A 20,109-nucleotide genomic window follows, 5' to 3' on the forward strand; every position below is an offset into this window, starting at 1 on the left:
CAAAACACACAGGAACTTCAATATGGTAAAGGCTTTCTGCTGGCTGCTGTTAGGTGAGCGCTAAACTCTGCTGAAAATGGTACATGTATCACATCTCCACTCTCAGAGGCATGTGTGTGTTTCTTTTCCACTGCATTTTGTAAGAAGTAGGTCCTTGCCAGGCATAAAGCAGCACTGCAGTGGTTGTCTTGTACTGCCAGAAGGATGTGGTCCTGTATGTGAAAGTGTTGTGGTGTATTCTGCTGCTCTGCTGGGGAGGTGGTATGGTGTGGGGAACAAAGAGCTGTCACAGCTTACCAGAGTGTAGTCAGGAAACACCCATCATTGTTTGTAGGTGATGAAAATGTACCTCTGTTGGGAAAGTGAACCTTTTTGCGATTGAATCCAAAATTAAGAAATCAGGCTGAGTTCTTGTTGGGAATGTGTACATGCCAATTAGTCGTCCTTTACTCACTGGCTTTCTGCAAGTATCTGGAGTTTACCAAAGTCATATCCTATTATTTCTCAGCTATTAATCATCATTTATTGTAACTGGCTAAACTGAGGAGCAAGGGGCAAAGCGAATGACCCTTGTTAGTCAGGGCAGGTGGGTTGAAGTAGCTGGGTCACTTTTTATCCTTAGCCTGCAAAAACCATTTGACAGCAGTCAACAGTCTTACTGATCTTATGTCCCTGAAGGGAATCATCTTCCTCTTCCCATTTTTGAAGCCTTTATTGCAACAAATCCTACAGGCACTGGGCAAGAAAGTTTAATACCCATCAGGTTACCTGCCGTGTAGCAACCTATGGTGTAGGAAGGTTTAGTTCACACATGAGATGTATTACATCTATTAAAGCATTCTCCCCAACTCTTGCATGAGTATGTAGTGAGAATCCAGACATCCAGCAGAACTGGCAGGAGCAGCTTGCTCTAGCCTCATGTAACTCTGGACCACTGTCCTCTCAGGCTGGTGGTGGAAGTGGAAGAAGTAGATTTCACCAGTGTCTGAGTCTAGCCGTGTGGGCTCATGTCTCTGGGTAGCTGTCAGTGTCCTGCTGCTCTCACACAGAACTGTTAGGTTTTGCTGCACTTGTTGGCAAGTAACTGTGGGAATGGAGATGGAAGAACTATCCTTCTGCTTCTGAAGGTCCGTAAGGCTGGCGGTCTCAGCCCGAGTGGCTTCACCAGCTCAGAGCTCAACACACAGGGGTGAGTTTACATGGCCTAAAAATGCTAAGCCTTGCTGGGGCAGGGGTGAAAAAAACTGGCTGCATTCAAAACTCTGCTTGCCACTCCCCAGGCAATTTGGGCCGGAGCAAGGGGAAGGTCACATAAGGTACTTGGCATGTGCCAGGGAGTGCATATGGGGAGGGAAGCTTTGTTCTGCAGGCTGAGGCCTGCCTCGACAGCAGGTAGGAACTGGCAGGGCTGCCGCAAGGCTGCGGCCTGAGCTCTCCTCAGGCTTTGTCTGCCATGCAGATGAGATGGAGGTCCTCTGGCTCAGCGCTGCTCAGCTTCCCCTTGTTGACTTGGTGGAGGGACTGAGGGGAGCGGGAGGGAGGGAGGGAGGGAGGGGCTTTATCCCCCTCATGGGGCTTGATCCGCTGGGTTTGGATTTCTGAGGCAGAAGGCAAGGCATGACCAGCTGGTGTCTTGAAATGGCACAGGTGCAATGGTTGCGGGAGGGGGGAGCCAAGAATAATTACAGGTTTCTGAAGCATCAGGCTTTGCCTGAAAAGGGCTCATCGAGAAACTACTCTTTATGGAAAATTAATGGTGAAGCTAAAAAAACTGTCAGGCGTACTATTGTTATCACTGGGCTAGTGGCGCCTTAAAGGAGCAGCACCTCCTGCTTGCATCCATGGGCCCCAGAACCAATGTGCAGCTTTCTGGTCCTGGCAATTGAAATCTTCTTCCACTGTTGTCACATTTAATGGCTTTGAGTCATAGTCTCCTTTTTTTTTCCCCACTTCTATCCCTAATTTCTGATTATGTTTATATTTTACTTTGGAAGCCTTCTATTTATTAGGCCCCCAGATCTATTTCTGCCCCACTGGATGAAGGCTAAGTGAGACAGAAAGCCCAAATTACATGATGTGGAGAGTTAAAAAGCATCACCTCTTTTGTTTTGTGTGTGGGATCAATCCTGGAGAACTGTGAGGTTCACTTGGAAAGCTGCCCCCAAATCCCTTAATTCATCTAGGGAGAGGCCAGATCCCCACCTACAGCCATTCTCCAGTCCCAGAACTGCACATTAAGTAGGCTTTTTGTGTCCACAAGAGCAGCTCTCCATTGTTACTGTGAGCAGCCCCAGCATAGCTTCCCTCATTGCTGGTACCAAGGTGTCTGCTTTCCAGAGGGAGGAGAGTGAGCAGAGTCGGTAGGTGCTGGTGCCACAGGGACAGCATGGGGGCTGTCTACTGCTTCCTCAGGAACGAGTTCAGATGGACCTTCAGAACAGGGCACTTCTGAGTGAAAGCCAAAAGCCTTGTCCCCTGCCCCTGTCCCTCAGGGGAAGTCCTTGGTCCTGAGTTAAGGTAGGCTCAAGGTGAAAAGGTTCTGCTGTCACACAAGCCAGCAAGGCTAGGTTGCAGCAGAACCAGATGCTGTGACACCTTGCTGTGAAGCTTATTGCTGATTCCCATCATTTCCAACTTTCTGCTGTGCTCAGGAAGTAGGGTAGCCTCAGGGGCAGCCCAGCGGATGTACAGGGCCAAGTCACATTGTTGCAGCAGGAAATAGGAACCGATCCAAAAATCCGGCTGAAGGAGCAGTGGGGAGAGCAGGGAGCACAAATGAATGGTTTCTCGTGATGCTTGGAGCAAGGCTGTTGGAGAAATGAGCTGGCAGCCCCCAAGTCCTGAATGTTGAGCTTGCACTGAGTTAGTGTCCACATCATTGTTCCTCAGTCTCATTCTGTTTAGGAGATGGAGCAGCAGGCTTCTGATGATCTGGCTTCAACTTTTGTCTGCTGTTGTCTATTGGAAATCACTGCTGGAAGAAAAGAGGATAGGTGGTTGTTGCAGCCCATTGGTTTCCTGGGGCAGCGCAGCAGTTTAGTGTTAACCCAGAGAAGAAGGCAGCAGAGTGCCCAGGCTGTGGGCTGCAGCTCGCAGATGCCAGTTTTCAGGTACTTCTGGGAGGGCACACTGGTTGAACTGCTTGCTGAGTGTCAGGAGCCCAAAAACTTACCAACTTCATCTTCCAGGGATTTGGCAAAAACAGTTCTTCAGCGATCCCTTTTATGGTAGACAAAGAAGTGAGGCCCCCTGCTAAGTTTGAGCAACTTGATCATTTGGTGGTTTGCTTAAGGCAAGATTGCTGACTAGTAAGTCTAGACACATTGCATGCAGAGTCTCACGTGACTCCACTGAAGTACAGCACTTCTCGCTTGCATATATTGCCATGTTTTTTGTTTTTTGCCAAGTCCATCTCTACAGCTCAGATCTATGACCAGATATTATTAAGTAATCAAATAGATAACTGTCTGACGGAATCTTTTTTTGAATTCAGAAACTCTGGAAGTCATCCACCAATTTGTATCTGCAAACAGTAGTGTTGCTTCCAGGCTACGCTGAAAGTAATAATCCTGAGTTAGATGTTAGCTCCCAGAAAGCTGTGAATGGAGCCTTTTTGTGCTCCTATTGAGGTTTGTACTCAAAAGACAGGAGTCTCTGTCTCATCTCTAGTGGTAGGAATGTTGTTTCTTAATCAGATGTTTCTTAATCAGATGTTGGGCTTCCAGGTTGAGATGTAGTTGGACCATTAGCTCCATTAGGCTGCATTGAATATTTCTGCCTAAAAATCCCTTCCTTTATATCTTTAAAGTGTTCCCTCAGGAGTAGTTTTTAAAAGTTTCAAAAAAAGATCTCTGTTAGTATGTATGTTTTTTTAAGTCCTGTAAAATTGCAGTGAAGGTATTAAACCAGCTATCCTTTCAGGCAGCAAGAAATGAAAAACAACACTAATAAACTCCATTAAAAGCTCCCAAAACTACAGATAACGGCTTTCTATAAATAATAAAAGTCTATAATGTTGGTTTTGGAGAACACTGGGCAGCATAATGGTGCCTGGAGGCTTTATTGGTGCTAGTGCTAGTTTAGGGCACCTCATACAAGGTACATTCAAATAGTAGGTTCACCCCATCCTCATGCTATAATCACTGCTACGGAGATGTAGGAACACATTTTTATGCGGCAGCATCTCTGCCTGCGTCTTTACCTACTTTTCAAGATGCTGTGTGTGTGTCCTTGTGTGCAAGTGTGGTGTTCCGTATACAGGAGGCCTACTTATTCAGATGTGACAAAAACCCTCTAAAAGAGGTACTAGGTCCCCGCTTTCTTGTCACATCTTCATCTTCTCTCAGCTCCTTCAAACAAGTTATGCTGTTACTGGGAGATTTTCTTTGTCTCCTCTTTCTATCTTAAAATGATTTACTTAAGATTTATGCCATTTTAGGAGAAGATTGGGCCTCAGCCAACAATGCAGAGTTAAGTTTGGAGTAAAATGTAATGTGTGTGAAGAAAGAGGAAGGAATTTGTTGGAGAGTTGACTTTTTGTGTGCGCCAGGAGATTGGGCAGTTTGAATGTTTCATGTAGAGGTGATTGTTTGCCAGATTACATTTGAAATGCAACTGTGTGCAGATTTCCATGAAAATTTAGTGCATGCTTTCCAGTTATTATTATCTACATTACCATAATATCCTCTACCATACACAGATATTCCCATACCCTCTGTCTGAGCAGTTTCAAACAAGTGCCAAATCCCCATGCCTCCCAGAATCAACTGTCTTTTAAGGAGGGGCTGCTGCACATGAGTGCTGTCTCTAAATGGCTCTGGACCATGCTGTTCTCCTGCCCTCAGTGGGAGCTCTGGTGCGATCTCTTTCTAATAGCGATTTCTTTCCCTCCCTTCCCTCCTGCAGACATGCCTCGAGTTGGAGCGATACCTTCAGACTGAACCACGGAAGATCTCTGAGAGCTTTGGTGAGGACTTGGACTGCTTCCTCCATGCCTCCTCAGCCCCAGATGCAGAGGACAGTATCCGACGGCTGGATCCCATTCTTTTGCCGGTGGAGACGAGTATGTGTGACAAAAGCGCCAACATGGACATTATCCTCTCACGGGACAAGCTGCTGTCTGAGACGTGCCTCAGCTTGCAGTCCACCAGCTCTTCCACAGAAAGCTACACGGCCGTTAACCAGGCCCAACTCAATGCAGTAACCTCATTAACACCCCCTTCCTCTCCAGAGCTCAGCCGCCACCTCGTAAAAACCTCACAGACTCTCTCGGCGGTGGATGGCACAGTGACTTTGAAATTGGTGGCCAAGAAATCTTCCCTCAGCTCCATGAAAGTGAGTGTAGCGGCAGCAACCGCAGGGACAATAAAGAGCGGGCAAAGTGACAGTGAACAAAGAGGACCAGGACTGGAAGCATCTCCAGAAAACAAGAAGAGGGTTCACCGCTGTCAATTTAATGGGTGCCGGAAGGTTTATACAAAGAGCTCCCACTTAAAGGCTCACCAGAGGACTCATACAGGTACCTGTGTAGGATGCTTCTTTCATCTTGTCCTCTTGCCACCTAACCGTAACCATCTCCTTTCATTTTCATTTAGAAAAGAGAAAAAAAATATCTTCTGAAAAGTTCAAGCCTCTATCTATGAAACAGGGCAGTGGAAAATTATGGCAGGCCAGCAAATATATCCTCTTTTAAACAGAATGGAGGAATTCGCGGTCTACCATCAATACATTGAGTTTTCATGTGTCTTATGGGGCTTAATGGAGAGTAATTTTAGGATACTTAAAGGGTGGAAGATGTATCATTTATTGTAGATCTGTGGGCATGCCGATTTGGGTTTTCTGCATTCAGTTTCCCAAGACAGCTTTAAAAATGTTAATTTTAGTTAAGTGTTAATTGCTTCAAATAGAAAATACTGTGAGTAGGTTTTTGCTGCCTTTTGTGTAGGAGAAAGGAAAAAGCATATTTCAGTTCTGAGATATACAGTTTAGGAATAATGTTTGTGTGAGAGGAAGCTTGTGTGTAGATGCAGATGTGTGCATACACAGATGCCGTACCCTTGAGATCTTGCTATTTTGGGCTACACCACTGATGAAATACAGTGAGAACAAATGGGAGAATTGCATGGAGTTTGGATGGAGTAGTGTAGATAGAGAGGGAATAGGATGTATGGAAAGATACCAAGCAGTTATTTTGGATAGTATTGATTAATGATGCATATAAGCTTTACTGTGTAAGTGTCTTGAAGCATAGCAAATTGGCTTCAGTTTGGCTGTTCAGCATCCCTCCTCTCCTGTCGTTTGTTCACAGTCCCCAGTAGCTTTTCGGCTGGCATTCATTGGCAGTAATAGCCGTGCAGTTTGCTAGCGTTGCTGCTTTGTTCTAAGCCTCACGTGTGAGATGATAAATTCCCATTAGCGCTATCTTATCATGTGATTATTCTTGTTTCCAGAGGGATTGCTGTAATCAGTTTTCTCAATTTTACTGTAAAATGTGTGGTCTCTTACAATAACTGCACATTTAATTCATGATCTTATCATGCACGCAGATTCCTAGAAGCGAGGTGGTTCTTGCAAGGTAGAAAATAACATGTTGGACCAGTGCAGTAAATCAAACAAATGTGTGGGCTGTTAAGAGAATTGCATCCATCATGTACTAGGCAGCAGTGTAAAAGTTACATGGTCTGAAGTATAAATCATATTAAGACATAAAGGCATTGTTTTTGAATCTTTTAATATGCGCTTTCTAGCGCGTTTACTGGAGATAGCCACCTTACCAGGAGTGACCTCCCTTGCAATTCTGTGATTTCAAAGCCAGTGAAAATAGTGCTTTCATTTTAAAACCTGCAGTGGTACAATCAGGAGGCTCCTTGTGCTGCCAGTGCCGCTGTGAGGGTAACCACAGAGACACAGGCTCCACCAGGGCTGCCCAGGTGGATGTCCCAGAGGAAGCCTCCCTGTGTGCCAAGGGCTGTGAATTGGCATGATAACCTGTCTGTTCAGATGTGGCCCCTGTGTTCCTCTTCAAGCTGCAAGTGATAGTGATTACACAGCTGTTCCTGAAGTTAGCCTAGGATGTGACATGTTCACCTAGGTGGGATAAACTTGTGGAATTTCTATGTTCTTATCACCCAGCAGGTGGCAATGGGGACAAAGAATCCTGAGAAAACTGTTAGCCACTCTTGCAAGACCTCCACTCTTTGACGTCAAAATCATGCAAGATTTTGCATGCTTTTGAACCTGTCCTTAGCTCTGGTCAAATTTTGTGTTCTTCCCCTGGATAACATCAACATGTCAAATCTTGTGCTTTACAGTTATTCCATTATAAGAAACATTTCTCACTGACATCATGATACTTTCATAGAATAGCCTTAGACTGCACACAGTGCCATTGTTGTGTCTGTGTCCATCCATCCACAGCAGTACTCAGCATGGTGAGAAGGGCAAGTCCATGTGCCAGTTGATGGGAGAGACCTGTATTGGGATGAAGTCACTGCAGCTATGTGGATACAAATCCCATCACTTCACATAGTGGGTTCTGCTCTCTGCCTGAGCTTGTCGGTTAAACCATGAGTTTAGCCAGTCTATAAACCATTTACTGGTGTGTGGAGTTGTTCTTGTTTTCATCCACTAAGTTCAAGAGAGGCAGCAAAGGTTGTTAGGGAAAAACAGGAAGATAGTAGACGAGAGGCAAGAGAGAAACCCAGAGGAGGAACCCTCCTCTTTGCAGCCAAATAAGCATCCTATACTCATTTACATCCCAGCTGTCCACAGCTGTGTAGAAAACATGGTTTTATTTTGCAGCATGGACTTGATACGTCGTCATTGTTGAACACTTTGCTATGGTTGCTGGGAGCTAATAGGAACCTGACTCCCATTGCACACAGAGGAAAGTTCAAAGTATCTGAGTATCTTTAGAATCTTGGGAGCAATCTTAGTGAATGCTGGGGAGTCGTGTGACAGGACTACGTAACTAGCTTATTTAGGTCCAAGCACAAAGTCATTTAGATCCCTTCATCCTGTTTCAGTGCTCTGTTCCTTTGAAATCATTAACAGCAATCAGAAGTGGTATAGTCAAGACATTACATCTTTTTACACTGACCTCTGCAGTGAGGTTACCTCACAGGGAGCTCTGGAGCTTCCTGTAGAAGAGAGGGACAGAGGGGACTAGCTGTGGAAATTTGGGATTGAACTGTAAATGGCAGGGCTGCATCCTGTCCCATGCGCACCTTCGGCAGTGGGGGCAAGCAGCCCTATTCACCATCAGTGCTTTGTTTTTTTGTGGCCAGCGAGCCGTGTGTCCTGTGAGTTTTGAATGCACCTAGCAGTGCCAACAGCTAGTAGCCACTAGGCTTAGTCAGCGGCTGAGCCAGGGGGTCTGAAATGATTGCAAGATACTTTCCTTTGGCTGGTAGCTTGTTAGTATGTCAGGAGGGAACAGTCTGCCAGTGTGGGCTCTTTGCAAGTGGGCAGGAGCGCTCCAACAGACAAAAAGCTCTCAGTGGGGCAGGGAGGTAGATGTGGGCTGGTCACACAACTTGCATGTGCAGTGTCCACTTGCTGGATGAAGGAGATTTACTGCCACGCATGAAAACAAGAAAGCCACAGGCTGTGGAGCTGCGGGGTAGAAGGCAGCGGAAGGAGGTTGCATTCCTTTCGTTCATACGTAACGCTGACCAGACAGAGGCTGGCTGGCCTTCCTCACAGCAGGATGAGCCAGATGGTGCTGGAGGCAATGCAGACTGATAGCAGCTCGCTGGGTTGGAACCCGACTCCTGCGGCTTCGCTTCACCGGGGAGCCGAGACAGTCAGATCCCACATTGCTGGTGGTGCTGTGCAAGCCTCTCTAGTTGCTCTCCTGTATCTTGTCCATTCAGAAATTAGGACAGTTCTGTAAAGCCCATCAATGGTTGAACTGGTTATAAAAATAACTTCTCAGCGACCTTTGGAGAGGGAGAAACAATTATCTTTCTGGGAGAGAATTTAATCTGGAAGGGAAAGGGGAAACATTGTCTGGGTGGAATGGGAAATTAAAACATTCGATTGGATTCGAAGAAGGCTAGAGCACCTAAGGAGCTAGGAACAGTGTCAGGACTGTCTGTCTGTCAGAGGGCAGCAAAGAAGCCATGCAGGGGTGAAGTGGTGGCTGTGCTTGTAAACAGGAGCTGTAGGATTGGAAAGGCTGTGCTGCCAACATGGGGATGAAGCAAAAAAAAACCTAGCAAAGGAGCCACTGGCACTGTAACCCAGCTCTAACACATTCTCTCACACTTATTCACAGAGCAGACATCAGTGTCTCCTTTAAGAGACAGGAATTCTAGTCCAGTCTTCACACAGGCATGGAGATGAATTGCCCACATAATGGAGAACAGAGAGGAAAGGAATTAGCATGAGCCAAAGAAAATGTATAGTCATCAGTACTTCCTAAATTAGAAAACAGGATATTGCTGGTGAGTATCTGGATGCAAATATGTCTAAGGGGGAGCTGACCTGTGACCTATGGAAAGATTAGTCATGAGGAAGTCGCTGATTCCCTTGGATCAAAGAACTGTGGAAGAGATTTCTATCTCCTGACCAAACAGCTCACATCAGCTTTCCTTGCCATAATGTACAGGGGAAGATATGAGGTGACATGGATGCTTTATGGCCAGAGATAAAGCATCATGTATAATCTAACCAGGAAATCCTGAAGATTGTGGTAATGATAAAAAGTGACCCCCAGAGCATTTTGTTGGGGTTTGCATTTTGTGAGGATCAGATTTTGAGTTTTTTTTAGTTTACACATCTAAAACCAGGATATCTGATACAACCTCAAATCAACTCCAATCAACGTAAGTTTGCCACCTCACATCTTTACTTATATTTCTAAAGCCAAAAACAAGCAGGAGATGCCCATTTAAACAGATAGTAGGAGTCTACATACTGTCTTAAGATAGCTCTTATTTAAGTGGAGTTTGCTTCACGTTGTCATGACATCTTATTTTAAATTATGCAGTTCTTTGATCCAAAGTGCTGGGTGAGAGTAAGCAAAACAAATAAATCCACCCTGCAGGAAAACACATTACTATGTTTGAAAGAAAAAGACAAGAGGTACACAAGAGTATTAGAGCATTAAAGAAAGGAAGGATTTTGAGGTGGGATTTAAAATGACAGAGAAGAGTTTTCCAAAATTGCTGGGGCTAGAAGTGAAAATGTCAAGACTTTGGAAATGAAAAAATTGAGGTGGGAAGGCTGGATGATAAATGAAGAAGATTAATTTGAAGTGAAAGAATAATAGAGAAAATGAAGACCCTACGCGTCAGTGATAACCCATGGATGGAAGCTGCAGTGCTGTGTTGTGCTGATGAGGTGGCACTGGTGAACAGAGAGCCAAGGATGAGAAAGAGAATACAAGTGGCCACGCAAAGCACTAGTTCTGCAGGATGCAAGCTTCTGAATAATGAGTAAGGGAGAAACAATTGGGAGAAGAGTATATCTAGAACAGGAGGAGTAATAGCCAGGGCCTGGGAATTTTTTGTTGTACAGCAAGAGATCGACAGCTTTGCTACAGTTCTGCATGCGGGGCTGAGACATGGCAAAGGGACATGGAGGAAGCTCCCATGGCAGCAGCTGAACTAGTGGATGAATGTGCTGCTGGAAGCAAGAGCAAGGGAACTGAGGCAGGGGGGGTATGTGAGGAAGACCTTCATTCATGCCTGAGTTTGTTCTGAGGTACAGTTGCATTGCCAAATTGGAAAGATGTGTTTTGTTAGTTCTGTTTTCTTTTTTAATTTAATCTAATTAAAGCTGATTAAAAGAAGCCCCACCTGATCATGAGCTCTTTAAACCCTTTTTCTTTTTGAAGCCATTTAACCATTTGGCAAGATTAGAGGGAAGTCTTATGATTTCACTGTACTGGGCCAGATCCTCATTTTGTTATTACAGTGAGAGCTCAGGCTGAGACAGTGCGCATTGTGAGTGACACAGACAGCAGGAGAGGCCCTGCCAAAAGCAGCCCTCAGCATTTAACACACCCATGCTATTCACCATTGCTTGGTTGCTGCTACCATAATCTCCAGTCTGGTGTTTCTGCTCCATCAGTTGCCAATTCAGTAGCACAGGTAGGGAGACGATCTTAATATTAGGGCTTGAAAATAGAAATAGCTATTGTTTGCCATGTGAGATGACTTTTGGTACAAGGGAGACCTTTAAAGTGATGCTTGCTGTCTGTCAGCAGCAATGGGAAGGATAGTGCAGGTGCTTCTGAATGCTACAGCAGGCCATTGCTCATTTGTCACCCGGAGTATTCCTCACATCCATCCATCCTTGAACCCCTCGGAGTCACCTATCAAAGGGGATGGAGGATGTGGCTCAGAGTACCACCTCAGATGAGCAGATGGTGCACATGGTATAGCACCACAGTGAGTCTGAAAAATGTATTTGAAGGTAGGTGAAGGGCAAGCATATGATGCAGCCTGAAGGGCAGATTTCACGTGTAAAATTGTCTATTTCAGTTTTGCTGGATTTCAGGAGAAAGCATGTTTGTGTCTTCAGAACACTTTTGTCTAACACTGCTGTCAAAAGCCAGTTGGTTACCAAATGTCAAGCAGGAAATGGTAGTGTACAGCTGTAGGCTGAAATAAATATGAAACAAGAACTTTGAGTGAGAGGAGTTTTAAAGACCTGTGCAGCCCTTTTGGAAAGGGGAGGACAAAATGCTGCACAGGACTTTCTTTACCTGCAGATCTCTGGGCTCCGATACGCCTGGACTCACTCCTATCACCGACGGAGGGAACTTAATAGATTAGTTGGGCAATTTTGCAATGTCATTCTAGTTTTTTATGACGACCTTAAGTGACCATTAGAGCACTAGAAGCGCATATTAGTTCTTGGAAATGAATGTCATAAAAATACAGGCATTTGTACCTGCATATACTTTTGTTCAATCTGTAACTGCATGGAACTGCATTATAGTTAATTCTCCATGAACTTCCATTTGGATGCCTTCTTGTTGGTCACCTGCAACTTAGCTGAGCTTTATTCTTGAAGCTGCAACTTTCCACATTTGGTAGATTTCCAATGTGGTTGCTGTTAGTTATTTCAGAAGGTGGAGGAAAAATATTTTTTTTTTAGGAAAACTTGGCACGTGTGCTGGGGATGAGCAGGGAGAAAAGAGCCTTCCTCCGTGCAACAGGCTGAGCTAAAACTTGGCCTGTGTAATGGGAAATAATTGCCTTTGAGTAGAAGACTTCTGTCTGTGAATATCTGGTTGAAAATTAACTTGAGCGGACTAAGCTGTGATCTGTCATAAAGTGACTTGCATTTTATTGTCAGTCCTTTGCAAAACCTAGAGAGCCACAAAGGTGATTTCTTTCCAGGGCTTTGTTTGCCATTGGATGTGTATTAGGAAGTTTGTTTCATACACAAGGCATCTGTGTCTCTTAAGATTTCTCTGTGAAGATGCAGTGTCACCCAGCAGTGGGTTTTGTAGTACATCTGTGCCATTCTTCATTTGGCAGCATGAATGACCTGGGTGACTTCCAGCCACGTGCTTGCATCTCCCTTAGAGCTGAGGAAGGGGAATCATTTGTGCACCCCCCCCGTCAAATCTAATATTTGAATGAACGAAAGCATACTAGTCTTGTTCCTTTCTTCTTTTTGTTCTTGACAAAACTGAGAACCAGAGAGGAATGGGTATTATTTTCCCTCATGTTTTATTCTTGTGCTGTCTCTGCTACTCTGCATCACTTTCTTTCTGTCATCTTTCTCTGATTTTTCAGTGGCAAAGGGCAGAAAAGGAAGCGACACGTAAATAGAATGAACCATCAACACTGCAATGGTTTGAATAATCAAAAAATCACATTTATTAGCAAAAATGTGGAGCAAAACCAATTTAAACCATTAATAGTTGGGAAAGTGGGCGTGTCTTCATTTGTTCTGTTGTTTTTTTCTTGGTCAGTTCTAGTCACTGATAAATATCTTTTGTGTTTACTTTTGTTTTTTGCACGGTATTTCCCAGAAACTCTCTGACTAATATGCAAGTGTCCAAGGAGCAGATCTGCTGCCTGCTCTGCACTGAATACACATGCACCATGTCCTATGAAGGGCTCTCGCCATTGTTCACCCTCCAGTCTAATTTACTAAAAAAGACAAAGGCAAAAAAGTTTGTTGTGGAGTCCTGGACTAATCATAGAATCATAAAATCATAAATTCTGACTTGGTGAACTGCTGATTTTTTCTCCTTTTTCATTTCCTGCTGCTGCTGCCTCGCCTTGAATCTCTGAGCTCGCAGAGCTGTGCTGAATTTGAAACTAAAAGCCCCCAGCCAAGTATTTTTTTTTAAGTTCTTACTACTTCTCTTGGGGACCAAAGCAATGGCAGCCTGAAGCAGCACAGAATGTGTAATTAGGGCAGGCAGTGATGCCTTGCTGGTGGGGCCAAGCAGGAGGAGAGGAGGGGATGCGCGGCACTGTGGCTAGCACAAAGCGCAGGGCGCTGACAGCCCGGCCGGGTACCAGCCCTGCTGCACAGCTGCTCTGCCCTCGCGTTGCCAAGCAACTCCATCCATCCTTTTTTCAAAACATTTTAATTTTCCTCCCCCCTTCTCACTCCTTCTGGAGGGCTAATTGGGGAGCCGCGCTGCTGGCGATGCTGCTGGGTGCTGCCGGCCGTGCCACCCAGCTGCCGCCCCCTGGGCTGGCAATTAGCAGGCAGGAGGTCGGTGTGTGCCCAGCCTGGCGCCGAGGGGATTTGGAAGGGCGGTGGTGTTTTGGGGCTTTGTCTCAGTGGGAGTTTGAATAGACCCAGGGAGGTAAAGGCTGGCATCAGCCTTCCCACGCCTGGTGTGGGGCACGGGTTGCAGTGGGGTTCGCTACAGGTGGCCTCGTGACTGGGGAAGAAAATGGAGTATTGCCATCTCTTTGAGCGTTGCTGCATGCATTGCTTTCCTCTGCATTCCAGCTAGACAAGTAGGCTTTGTGGATGTGTGTTATGTGCTTGTGTGTCTGCAAGAAATAAGGTTGAAAAAATTCATTTATTTTCACATCCTCTGCAGCTGGCTTGGTAAAGGAGCTTTGACAAGGGCCCTGGGGACTAATCCGGAGCTTTGAGGTTCATGGAAAGACTGATTGGACATTGGATCTGGCTCTTAACCTCTTTCCCCCCCATCTCTAATACAGACATGATTAGAGCCATCTCTCTATAAGGGCACTTCTGACCTTTTTGGATGAAAGGAGCTGTTCATCATTCACGGAAATGTACTTCTTTTACACTTGATCATCCCTGCTCGCCTATAAATAGGTACAACCTTCTCACATTGTGTTTTTCACAATTCTGTCACATTCCTCTCCAGCCCTGCACTGTCTGCTGCTAGCTTTTCTCTTGTGCTTTGTCACCTTTTCAAAGGCTTTTCTATCTTTCCAGCAGGTGGCAAAACTGTGAATAAAATGCTTTTTTTCCCTTTTTCCTCTTTTTGGGTAGAAAGCACTGGTGAGCCACTTAAAATACTGACCATGCCCTCCCTTGCCTTCCTTTGTCATAATAAAAATAATAATTACGCTTGCTATTTCTCCAACAAAAATCAATTAGGAGTATATTGAGGAATGAAAGGCTCAGGAAAGTATCTGAAATTGATTTTTATAATTAGTTTTACTGGTTGATGGGTCACGTGTACATACACTTAAATAGTGGCATTGACTTCCAGAGGATGTGTGTGTTAAACAGCCTGCTCTTCCTTTTTGCTGAAGACATGAACCTTCTGATCTTAAAAAGAGGGTGATGATGTTGTGTGCTGAACTGCAGCCACTCTGTAGCTTTTCTGAGAAGTCCCCAGCAAAGCACGTTGGAGCCCTGTGGTGGTAACATGCTGAATTTAGCATGAAAGTAGAGATATTTGACAAACAGCAGATCTTGGGATACTCTTCCTCTGCATCTTGTATTTGAGGGAGTGTGCAAGTGCAAAGAGGGAGGACAGGCACAGGTGTAAAGGAGACCTATTTGCTTGGGAGATTTCATTTTTTCCAGACTCCTTAAATCTGAATTTCCTTCTGCAACATGCTCCTGTTAAATATCACGTAGCACTGTCCATACGAATAGAGGTGTGACCAGTCACATTTTCTGTTATGTCATGTGATGTGTACTGATATTCAGCTAATAAGAAGAATTATGGCTTGGCTTCATTGGTATGCCACGCATGTAGCTTGTAAAGCTCTCAGGGACCCTTACAGATGAAGAGCGCTACATAAATATAAAATATTGTTAATGTGATGTTCCACATTAGGCTTCCCATTGTGCCGTGGCAGACTTTTATAATAAACTGTAAAGCAAATACAAATGTCTGCCTGGCATTTCTCCGCAAGGCAACTTGGGGGGCTGCTTTCTCATTTGCCCCCTGGTTGCTGGTGTTCCTGAGCAACCTCCTTCTGCATGGACAGCAGCCCCGGCACAGAGCTGTCCCACCATGACACTGCAGGGACGTGGTGTGACGGTGCGTCCCAGCCACCAGTCCAGGAACAGTAGGTCCCAAAAGGATTTCTCAGAAAAGGTGGCAAGGAAAGTTATTAAAACACTCTCTTAAAAAGCCAGTGGGACTGATTGGTTCTTCACACTTTTTTTTATACAGTTCAGGCCCTTAGAGCATCCTTTTGCATTTAATTCCTCTCTCAGCTGTAATTTGCAATTTGTCTGATTCTCTGGGAATGCCAGTCTTAGAGCAAGCATGGCTAAAGCTTTCAATATATTGGGACTTTTTAGAACTGGTTTTGTTTTGAGTATTTTTTTAATCACAGAATTTAAAAAGGAAGGAGATGTTTTGTGTTTCTTTCATAAAACTTTTTTATTTTTAATTCTGAAACTGTATGTAAATAAGTAGAATACATGGTGATTTTTCAGGGTTTTTTCTTTGAAGACTCACTTTTTTTTGTGTACATCCTATATTAAGGAGCTCTTATATCGTAGCATAACAAACATTCTATTTGATTGCCCTTCAAAATGTGCATGCAGACAGGATGTGTTCTTTTCCTCAGTTTCTTTAAACCTTCTGGCTAACTTAGTCATACTGATAAAAGAAACCTCTTAACTGCACTGCATTTTAGCACTGAGATATCCTAGCAAGAGTTTTTGGCTGTGATCCTCCACTGTACTTTTTTGGGTTGGTCTCTTTTTGAAGATCATTGCAGGACTGTGGGGCTTTAATGGCTTGCTTATTTTACAAAGCACACTGTAACCAACATGTCTGTGCTTTGTGTTTAAGTTGAGGTGCATGGGGAACCAGAAGGAAGCAAACAGCATGGATAACCATAATATGTTTCTTTCTTTATAATTCTGTAAAGATACGGTGTGAAACTCGAGCCTTAATGGGCATATTTCCAATGGAGCCAGCCATTGGGTTTCACCTCACAGCTCTGCCAGCCTATGCTGTCTTGCTATGCACATACCCAAATCTGCAGGGTTTTCTTCTAAAGTCTTCACTCTTGAAATCCAGGGAATAGAAAACAAACCCCTTTCTCTGTTTAGTTTCTTTTGTTTTGTTTTAGTAACTAATATTTCTAGTTGCAGGGCTTCCAAGAGAAGTTTAAAATCATGACCCTGGGTTATCTCTAAAGCAGAAGGCAAATGATCTCTAAGTGTTACTGCTTTCTTTAAAATCTCGTTATTTTTGAGGAGGAGATGGGTCTCACAGAATTTTTAAACTCTTGGGGTTGGCAATAAATAGTGCAAAATATAAGATGTATAATATCCCTAGCATCTTCCGTTGTGTATTGTAGTTTTGTGATCATGACAACATCCTCAGCTGATCTTGGTTATGTACCTCCATGCACATAACGTTTCTACTAATTGATCTCTCTTGAAAACACACCTCTGAGATGTCTACAGTGAACACATTTCTTACTCTTTGTACAAAAGAAATATGCCCAGATAATTTCTAGGGGATGTACATGGCAAGGACAGGACTCTGTGTATTTTGAGAAGAGACAACATCCCCATTACCTTGTTTTGTGACAGAATATTTGTTGCTAGGGTTATATAGGGTATGCAAGCTGAGTGTATGGGAGAGAAAACCCGCTGGTCTGCATTTTGTGCCTAGAGAGCAAAGATACAACTGGGGCTGCTTGCCTAGCTGCCCCATACAACCAGAGGAAAGACATTTACTTCCAGCTTTAGTCCTACTACTCTCTGATGTGTCATGCCCACACATTCCTTTGTCTCTCCAGTAGTTTCAAAAGGAGCAATAAGTGATTATTTCAGATGGTTTTCAGGATGTAAAATGGCGTGAGATTAAACTCACCCAAATGGGAAATGACTGGCACAGTGTCTTCATGGCAAAAGCAACCCAGGTCAACCAACTGCATTTGCCTGGCAATCTGCTGTTTGTTTACCGCGTTGGTGATACTGGCACTGTGTGCTTCACTCTTCCATTTTTCAGATTATAAACTTCTGGCTTTCAAGAGAAACCTATACCAATCATGTGTAGGTGCTTAATATTTAGCTGTGCATTTGTCTGAGTCAGCAAAGGAACAGTGACCTGATTTGAGGGGTGCCAAAGTCTAGTGTTTTTTTTGCAATAACTCTAAATTTTACCTTTTATCATTGCATGCTTATAAATTTACAAAGTTCTTTGTTCCAGACTGGACTAAGCTAGATGAAATGAAGAGGGATGGAGGGCCAAACTGTAACAGTGTGCTTTGGATGTAGTTTCTGAAAGGAGGTTGTGTAATGTGTGTATGGGATCTGTTGCATCACAGCCCGAACCTCTGATTGACCACCTGAGGCAAGCACTGAGTCAGCTGTGGGAGCACAGGTGAAGGCAATTCAGCTGTGTGACCAGAAGGGTGGAGCCTGGCTGCACCTCTCCTAGACCCCATTTAAGGGCTGACCCCCACTGGGGAAGGATCTCTTTCTGGAGATTGCTTCTTGTGGAGTTTACTGTGAGCCTACAACACTGGTGAGCATTTCCATTTGTTTTGATTATCTTTCCACCATGATAATCTTACTAAGCCTAACCTCTGTGTATCTATTGATTGTACAATAGTACACCTACTGATTGTACAAATGTGCCATAAACAGAAGTGGAACAGAGAGGTTCTTCCCCAGGCAGACCAATCTCAGGGTACAAATAAATGCTCCGGGAAGATTAAAGGCTAGAAATGGTCTAAGGACTGATCAGTAGTTTTCCTATGTGCTCATAGGTATCTGCAGACTGCTGCTAAAGCACCATCAGTATGCAGCTAAGGATGTGTTCGTGTAAGTATTTTCTGCAGTTTGAAACTCCACTTCTAGGGCTGGTCTCTGCTGCCCTCCTTCCCAGCACTGTGGTTCAGCCTGGAGAGCAGACACAGAAGCGCAGTATTGCAGAACCACAGAGTTGTAGTGGTTAGGAAGGACCTCTGGGATTCATTAAGTCCAACTCCCCTGCTAAAGTATGTTCTATGGGTTGCTCTACCACCCTAGCTCACTTCTAGAATTTTTTCATACACAAGTGGGACTTTGTGTTACCTGCATAATCTGATGCTCAAAATCTGCATTGCTGGCTGCCTGCCCATCCCAGGTGTGCTTGTGGACACGTAGAAGCTCAGCCAGCCCTGTGGTGGAGCTTTTTGCAGGCACACAGCTGGGTGTTGGCTTCTTTTTGGGTGTGCACTGTGGATTTGAGGACTTGTGTAAGCACTGCACGGATCCTTGTGTTGAACAAGGGTGACTTAAGGAATGGAGCTCCTTCCTGAGAATGGCTCTCATACACAAGTTTTAAGCTCAGTTATTAATTTTGAGGAATTAGACCCTGAAAATTGTCAGTATGGCACATTTCTAATTGGATTTTAAAGCCCATAATTAATTCCCTAAAAAAGGGGAGATCCTCATTCTGCAGGAGTGGGAGTTTTGCCATTGCTTTCAGCAGAGGAGAATTTTGCCATCTATCCTTTTATTCTTGTAATTCTACAACATTTTTTTGTATTCTGCTCTACAACAGCAGCAGAGCAACCTGGCATGTGGAAATGAGCGTTCCCATTTCTCCTGCCTGCCATTCCAGTAGTGAGGTAGGAGGGGCCTCTCCCCCTCTCACGCCCACGCTTCCTACAGACATACACCTTGGCAAGATAGCTCTCATTTCATCTGCGAGTAAGATGAAAGCAGCCATTAAAGATGCAGTTTGTTCTTTGTCCTCCCATGCAGAGATACAGAGATCCCTCTCTCTATGCCTGCTTGGACTATGGAGTGGCTGAAGGAGAGCAGGATGCTGCCCTCCCTGAGGTCACTGCGTCAGGGAGTCTACAGGGCTTTAAAGGTCACCATGCTCCTTTGCCTTCATTGTGTGCCACGCAGAGCTCTGCACACCAGTGTGCTCTGCTGTCTGGGAGCACAAGGAGGTGCGCTGACATTTTATGTGGCTTCAGTTACAGAGGAAAAGCATCTGAGAACAGAACTCAGCTCAGGGCAGTGTATGCTGCAAATTGAGATCACTTGAGAGAGGAGCCCCCAGAGCAAGCAGCAGAGATATGTGGCATCCTGTGGGTTTACCAGTAATCGTGCTTGGCATTTCTGTCTTTCTTAACCTATATATAGCACTGTACATTTTCAAAGCTTTTGACAAATGTTAACAATCCAAACCCAGCTTCAGTCCTAATAGCCCTTGTTTCACTGAACCACGCGATGTTTTGCCTTCACCCTTCTGCTCTCAGACTGGCCGTACCTGCCAGATTTGGCTGAGCACTCATCTTTCACCTTTATAGCACGTGTAGCAAATGTGATGCGAGGTGCTTTGTTTGCCTTGCTGTCTGCTCTCTCAGGTAGGCACTAGAGAGCATCAGAGAACCAAGCAAGCTGAATTATCACTGAGGTTCATTTACTGACAGCTTTTTAAAAATAATGCACACAAACTGTTCACATGGAACTGCTGCACCATCTCAGACGTGACCAGAGAAGGGGAAATCCTTCTTCTCTGACAAGGGGAGATGAAATACAATGTGCGTAGTAGGGTGTCACAGGCTGTTGAGACAGTGCCAAACAACTGCAGCCCTGGTGTCTGGGGCAGTGCTGGTGACAGTGTTTGAATTGCAGTTGAGTAGCCAGCACAGAAACAGGACACCAGCATTTGGCTCACTAAAAAGAAGTTTTTTTGCCTTTTTTCTCTGAAATTTT

At 44.6% G+C, this 20,109-nt stretch overlaps 1 protein-coding gene across 7 annotated transcripts in view; it reads left to right on the forward strand.

The window, feature by feature from the left end:
- KLF7 (Kruppel like factor 7) overlaps positions 1-20,109 on the forward strand; it is a 59,799-nt gene that overhangs the window by 23,827 nt on the left and 15,863 nt on the right. For 5 of the 7 annotated variants that reach the window (XR_002116596.1, XR_002116594.1, XR_002116595.1 and 2 more), the window contains exon 2: positions 4,906-5,518. Coding sequence is in view for 2 of the 7 variants with exons in the window: in XM_010713480.2 (XP_010711782.1) it covers positions 4,906-5,518 (613 nt within the window). In the remaining 5 variants the exon portion in view is untranslated. Of the gene's footprint in view, positions 1-4,905; positions 5,519-9,277; positions 9,447-20,109 lie in introns of all 7 variants that reach the window. The other 2 variants (XR_002116597.1, XM_010713481.2) reach the window with 2 other exon arrangements.

The sequence above is a fragment of the Meleagris gallopavo genome, chromosome 7, assembly GCF_000146605.3.
Source record: "Meleagris gallopavo isolate NT-WF06-2002-E0010 breed Aviagen turkey brand Nicholas breeding stock chromosome 7, Turkey_5.1, whole genome shotgun sequence".
In the NCBI taxonomy this organism is placed as follows: Eukaryota; Metazoa; Chordata; class Aves; order Galliformes; family Phasianidae; genus Meleagris; species Meleagris gallopavo.